This window comes from Leptinotarsa decemlineata, unplaced genomic scaffold, assembly GCF_025532065.1.
Source record: "Leptinotarsa decemlineata unplaced genomic scaffold, Ldec_3_MD MMD2_tig00001344_RagTag_RagTag, whole genome shotgun sequence".
Classification (NCBI taxonomy): domain Eukaryota; kingdom Metazoa; phylum Arthropoda; class Insecta; order Coleoptera; family Chrysomelidae; genus Leptinotarsa; species Leptinotarsa decemlineata.
Genome location: NW_027412560.1, coordinates 173,674 through 181,232, shown reverse-complemented (window position 1 = coordinate 181,232; position 7,559 = coordinate 173,674). Strand labels below are relative to the sequence as shown.

Below are 7,559 nucleotides of genomic sequence, written 5' to 3'. Positions count from 1 at the left end.
TCATTCAGTTAGTTACCCGAATTCTTGAATCTATTGATTGCTTGACATTTTAGAAATGTCATTTTCTATACTTCACTGAATTTGACTTCGATACTAAATTTTCCCATTTTCATGATGTTTTTTTTCAAGCTTTTGATATATCCTTTCCTAAACAGTTTCAAAAAATTAAACAAAATCAAAATTCAAGTAGACACAAACCATGGATTACTAAGGATATCGTTGAAGAAGATATACATTTATTGGGTCAATATAAGCAACTCTTAAAAAATCATAGACAAAAAATTGTGCTCTCAAAAAGTCAATACTTTAATAATCAATTCCTCAAGGCTCAACATAAATCTGAAGCTGCCTGGTCTATCATCAGGAAAAATACTATTATAAACGATTCATCTAAGACATTGGCGATGGTGTACTTGTTGACGATGGTCCCGGTATATCTCAAGCATTTAATAGTTATTTTGTCGATTCAGTGGAGTCATTAGTAAAAAATACTGCACCTGGTGGCATTGAAAATCGTTGTGTAAAAACTGAGAGTCTTTTTCTCTATCCAATAGATGAAACTGAACTCGTGGAAATAATTAAATTCGCATGTTCGAAAAATTCCAGTGGGGTTGATGAATTGCCAGGCAATATTTTAATGAAGGCTGCTTTGAAAATAATGGAACCTCTGATTTATCTAATCAATTTATCTTTTCTGAAGGTATTTTTCCTTCCCGACTTAAGCAAGCAATGGTCGTCCCAGTCTATAAAAAAAGCGATAAGCATGTAATGTCGAACTACAGAGGTATTGCTTTACTATCTCCATTTTCGAAAATATTTGAAGAATCATATCAAAACTTGTGTCCTTTTTAAATAAATACAATATCGTATCTGACAACCAATATGGGTTTCAAGTGGGCTTGTCAACCCAGGATGCCATCCTTTCTCTACATAATCATGTATTATCAAACTTCGACAACGATGAAAAATCACTTAGTGTCCTTTTCGACTTGACACGAGCGTTTGATATCAGTCATCATGGTCTTCTTCTTGATGAACTGTTTGGCATGGGCGTTCGTGGTCCAAGTCTGAAATGGATTGAAACCTATCCAACTGGTCGTACACAGGTTGTTAAAGTTAGGATTCAGACTGGGTCATTTTTCTCTGAATTTCGAAACGTTGTTACAGGTGTGCCCCAAGGTAGTGTTTTGGGGCCTACACTATTTATTTTATTTTTTAATGACCTAATATATATATATATATATATATATATATATATATATATATATATATATATATATATATATATATATATATATCACACGTTAAAATGTAAGACCTCGTTAATCTATAGCTAGTACAAGTTTATACTTCTGAGGGTTGTCGTTCGTAGGGGTGCGACAGACATATTTTAAACCGTTTCCTGTTTGTATTTTCAAATGTAGATTTTCAAATTCTAATTATTTGGCATGGACGCCTCAACAGAAATCGCGTTGTGTATGCATGTGTGTTGGCATGGGCGTTCGTGGTCCAAGTCTGAAATGGATTGAAACCTATCCAACTGGTCGTACACAGGTTGTTAAAGTTAGGATTCAGACTGGGTCATTTTTCTCTGAATTTCGAAACGTTGTTACAGGTGTGCCCCAAGGTAGTGTTTTGGGGCCTACACTATTTATTTTATTTTTTAATGACCTAATATATATATATATATATATATATATATATATATATATATATATATATATATATATATATATATTATATATTATCTCTAATAATATCACATACACGGATCAAATACCCGAAAAACCAGTTCAGCATATTCCTATCCGTGAAAACACCAGATTTCATATATATATATATATATATATATATATATATATATATATATATATATATATATATATATATATATATATATATATAATATATATATCAAATGGGAAACTTTTTTATTTATCGTTTTATGTGAAATTTGATTTTGGCAGTAGATTTTGCTCAAGAAATGATATCAAATGGCGTCTACAAAATAGGTCACGTGATTTCCTTAACCTGTCAAAATTGACATTTAAAAAAAGACATTTAAAAAAAGACATCAAAAAATGACATTATTCTTCAAAATATCCAAAAATATCAAAGGATAAAAACATTTTCTTTTGTAATTTTATACCCACACACCAAGTTTCAAACCCATAATGAGTATTTTATATTTTCACTATTTTTCCGCATTCCTGCTTTTTCTACTTATCAAAATTTAAGCACACCTGTACTAAATCATTTATTTTAACTAAACTCGTCACCGAATTTCTTTTTTTGTAATATAATAATATTTTAAGAGCCTCTTTGATGTTAAAAACAAATTTTGAAAAATAAAAGTTGTCAAACTTAATGCAAAGTTCATCTAGTTTCAACGGGGCTTTCAAAATTATACAGTACTTGAGTTTTTTAATGAGCAAATGGCCTCACAATATGAATTAGAACAAAACGGAACATTAGGAAACATCATTTCGTGATTCTTGAAGCCCATTCAATAAAAGAAAAAAACTCATAGTATTTACATTTACCTACTCCGCTAACAACACTAATTTAAAAAACTGGGTAGGCTGTGAAAAAATATGAAACTACATAATGTGTTTTAGAAAACGTCACTGTCACTGAATAAATTAATGCCCGTTAGTTCAATGTAATGTATGAAAATTAAAATAATATGTTATCTTTACAAGAAAAAATTGAAATTGTGCTAATTTGTGGTGAAAACACATTGCATCGACAAGTGGCTGATATTTTTAACGCAAGACATCCTGGTAGACATGTACAGCAATCCACTGTAAGTAGGATTTTAAAAAAATTTAAACTGACTGGTTCAGTTGAAAATACTTTTAAAAAACGTCATAATCCATCACGCAATAATGATGAGGTTCAGTTGGCTGTCTGCCTGGATGTTATCGAACAGAAAAAATCAAGTATTACCAATATTGTAGATAGAACTGGCGTTAAAAGAGAAAGCGTAAGAGCTATTTTACATAAAAATAAATTCAAACCCTACAAACCCAAATTTATAAATACCTTAAAGGAAAGAGATTTCGATGTTCGACTAGATTTCTCTTTCTGGTACCAAGGAGAAGTAGAATTAAACAGAAAATTTCCTTACAAAATCCTATGGACCGACGAAGCTACCTTCACATCGAACAGCGTAGTCAGTTCCCAGAATTGTAGGTGGTGGGCTCAGAAAAATCCTCATTTTGTGATAGAATGTCGGGACCAATATTCATTTAAAACAAATGTGTGGTGCGGTGTTTTAAATAATCAGGTAATGGGACCATTCTTTTTTAGACACAATTCAACTTCTCAGGATTATTTGCAATTTCTAAATACTGAGATCAGTGATATAGTGGACAATATGCCAGTTGAAATAAGACACAGTCTGTTGTATCAATGTGACGGGGCTCCTATTTATAGTTCAAGACAAGTCAAAGAGAAACTATTAGAAATGTTTAGGGGCAAAGTTATTGGGCGAAATATGGAGCAAATATGGCCGCCTAGGTCGCCAGATTTAACTCCACTAGATTTTTTCTTGTGGGGTTACTTAAAACAAATCGTTTATAAACAAAGACCTTTTCGTGACGTGAATCACCTAGAAACTGTTATTAGAAACTCTATTTTAAACATAAACCCTGTGAGTATCAGCAACTCAATAAAAGATGTATCAAGAAGGACCATTATCTGCATAGAACGCGATGGAAAACACAGAAATGTAGTGTATTTAATGTCGTGAGTCTTTTTTCGTGTTTTTTTGCTATTAGGTATAGGTACATGTTTATTTTCAGTTCCTTTTAATTAAGATTAAATTCCACTGTATTTTTTGTTAAAAAAACAATAAACACTCTAAGATATTGTTTCCTAATGTTCCGTTTTGTTCTAATTCATATTGTGAGGCCATTTGCTCATTAAAAAACTCAAGTACTGTTTAATTTTGAAAGCCCCGTTGAAACTAGATGAACTTTGCATTAAGTTTGACAACTTTTATTTTTCAAAATTTGTTTTTAACATCAAAGAGGCTCTTAAAATATTATTATATTACAAAAAAAGAAATTCGGTGACGAGTTTAGTTAAAATAAATGATTTAGTACAGGTTTGCTTAAATTTTGATAAGTAGAAAAAGCAGGAATGCGGAAAAATAGTGAAAATATAAAATACTTATTATGGGTTTGAAACTTGGTGTGTGGGTATAAAATTACAAAAGAAAATGTTTTTATCCTTTGATATTTTTGGATATTTTGAAGAATAATGTCATTTTTTGATGTTTCTTTTTTTAAATGTCAATTTTGACAGGTTAAGGAAATCACGTGACCTATTTTGTAGACGCCATTTTACATCATTTCTTAAGCAAAATCTACTGTCAAAATCAAATTTCACATAAAACTATAAATAAAAAAATTTCCCATTTGATGCGGACTTTATCGGTGACACTGTATATATATATATATATATATATATATGTATATATATATATATATATATATATATATATATATATATATATATATATATATAAAAGAAAAATATGTTATTGTGTTATCTGCACGATAATTTTAAAAGCTGATACTATATTTAATTTCATAAAAATAAATAAAATTTTATATACTAGTGGTTAATACAATCTAAAGGGGAGCATTCATACGCGTACGAATGTGCCCCCTGTCTGGCTGTCCGAATGCACCCCATGCCTTTGCACAAAATTAAAATACAACTTTATACAAATTCTAATTCAGTTTGAGAAATATAACAATTGAAGCTCAAACTAATCATTCATCACCACTTTGTCGAAAACAACAATTCTACTTACAATTACGAACTGAACTTGGGTAAAATATTTGCTCACCTCCCGCAAAAACACGTTATGTCTTATCAGCTGAAACACCGTGGTGCCACTGGCGCGACACAACGCTAGCAACATGGCGGTCGATATGTCTATGCACATAAGCAAAGATGTGTTTGTGTGCCGTTTAGTTTTTCTGTTATTCCAACTGTACGAATGTGCCCCTCGTACGAATGGTGACCACTTTACCCTAGTGACCATTATTGCAGAGTGCGTGCCTAGGTTCCTACATTTCCAGATAACACTGCGTCATTGATATTTATAGAGTGGTCTACAAGAAAGCAACGAGATACAATTTGAAAAAGAAGACGTGTTCCACACTACTTGCCACTACTACACACGTCTAAACCTAAACCATGAAGCCAAGAGATTTACAAGCATCAAATAAAAAGAAGAAACCACATAATCAAAAGAATATGGTATCCAGCTCTCCAACATTGCCCGATCAAACCCAACAATCAGCAAATTCCTCCTCACCACTCTCTGTCTATAAATATCATTGGCACACTACATGAGGTCTCATCATCGAGTCCACTATCGAGGAGGTCGCGTTGCATTGCCGTCATCCCCCACTGATATGCCCATCGTAGTTATGGGCGAAACATTTGAAATTATTTTCTTTCCATTGGGCCATGGCTACCAGGCCCTGATAATTAAAGTTCGAATTTGATTAGAAGTGTTTGCAATTTGTTTCTTTGGCAAGTGTCATGATGGGATGCACATCTAACTTTTGGCTTTGATCCTAAATCTGATGATCAATCATCAACAAATAGCTGCCATTTCGATAACAACAGAGCAAGAGAAGGTCACAAATAATTAAATGAAACATGTTTCATTATGATTAAAAAGTTTTAATGAACTCATTTTGGAACATTTCAATTTTTGTAAGATTATATATAACAGACATACACTCAATTACATGGAGACAACTATACAAGTATTTCCTCAGCCAAAATTGAACAGTGCTAATTAATAGGCATGAATCCTGTGAGATTTGTTTTCGCGTATTGCATAAAATAGAGGCTTTCCAATTTCCTTTCAAAAACGGAATTAAAAATAAATTACACTATGTAAAGCCATCGTATAAAACGTTTCGTTGCCACGTCCAAATCTCATCAAAATAAAAAATAAAGTATTGGTCTAATATTAAATTGACTGAAGATTTGAACATGGCAAAAGAACTATTGAGAAAACAAAGCAACGAACAGAAACAATCAACAGGGTTTATATCACAAGATATTTTGTAATTTCTATATATTTCAAGAAATTCCGGAGCAACAACACCCACTTTTTGCCCCAGTGTATATTTTCATTTGACAGATTGAATACACTTCAAAACGTTACCAAAAGCAACGTCCTTTTGTTCATTTTGTATATAATTTAAAAACCATATGAATTAACAATTTTCAATAAATATTAAATAACACAAGTTGCTGCAAAGAAAAATATATTTAACATTTAAAAAAAATTACAGTGACAAAAATTATAATTAATTTATAAAAATATTACCTAACAATTACTTGTAGTATTCAAATACATTTTATAAATTACAAAAATAACAAATGAAAATATACACAATAGAAAACCTATGGTCTATGTTATATTAATTTATCTAAATCTAAAACATAAAACCAATATAATACAAATACAAGGTCGTATAACTCTAGCTAGGCTATAGTCTTTAGTATCTATTAAATAAAATGCCAGATTGGCCCAACTAGTAGGACTCGAAGGAAATATGAAAATGTAAATATACAAGGATCAATATAAATAGACTAAAAAAAGTTTATCGCAGATTCCACCGAAGATGAATTGTTGACCATAAGAACACACTAATCTTGTGATATCTAACCACTAAGAATCATCGGACATGAATGAATTTTGTGATTTCAACTCTTCTAATTCCTTTATTTGCTGACGTAAAAATAATATTCTGAAAATAAATACTCAAATTAGATTGCAGGAAGTATAAGGCGTATTTGAAAATTGAAAGTAATTTTATGAAGAGAGCACCGCGAGAAATTTTGGAAGTTTTACAAATATAGAATTTGAATAAATTTAATCAATCTGTAACACAGTGCTGCAAGAACATTTACAATATACAAAATGATTTTTATACATTTTTCGAGGCCAATCATGATCCTGCATCCAGAAGTATCACAACTTTGACAAAGTTATTTAAAAAAAAAATAATGTTTTCAACCTATCACTTTCAAGTGTTGTATTCTACATCCTCTGAGTGGAAACCAAACTTTTCATTTGAGAGGTAGATTCCTCCTTCTGTGGGAAAACTGTTAAAAATCAAATAATTCTATTTTTCAAATCGTGAGTCTATTCATTAGTCTATAAGTTTGACCACATAGTTTCACTATCTTTTGAAAACAAAAAGATATTGATATCAAATTTTCATTCATTGAAGAAATGTTTTTTCATCATTATGAGAGAAATGAAAAATCTGAGAAAAATTTAAATTATCAAAATATTCAGATTTCAGAGAAAAAATTTTTACTGGATGCAATTTGTTATTTCACAAATCATATATTATGCGATTTGAACGATAACAACCCAAATATCTGTTTTCTGTTGATTTAGCGAAAGCTTTCAAATCATGAACGTCTACTCAAAAAAGTTGGGGCAATCGGTTTTCGTAGAGGGGCTTGAAATTTGATAAATTGTTATGTCACTGACAAAATTAAACACG

The 7,559-nt window shown here is 31.0% G+C and overlaps 1 protein-coding gene and 1 long non-coding RNA gene across 4 annotated transcripts in view; both read right to left on the bottom strand.

The window, feature by feature from the left end:
• Window positions 1-701: 701 nt before the first annotated feature.
• Window positions 702-1,078, bottom strand: LOC141482469 (uncharacterized). The gene is made up of 2 exons (XR_012465549.1): window positions 797-1,078; window positions 702-743 (listed from the first exon to the last, which is right to left on the bottom strand). It is a non-coding gene; the product is annotated as an uncharacterized lncRNA (long non-coding RNA).
• Window positions 1,079-5,688: 4,610 nt separating this feature from the next.
• The window catches only part of wcy (WW domain-containing adapter protein with coiled-coil wacky), a 55,605-nt gene continuing 53,734 nt past the window's right edge, over window positions 5,689-7,559 (bottom strand). For all 3 annotated transcript variants that reach the window (XM_074175797.1, XM_023164721.2, XM_074175798.1), the window contains one exon: window positions 5,689-6,791. In XM_074175797.1, the coding sequence (XP_074031898.1) occupies window positions 6,713-6,791 (79 nt within the window). In that variant the 3' untranslated portion in view covers window positions 5,689-6,712. The remainder of the gene's footprint in view (window positions 6,792-7,559) is intronic.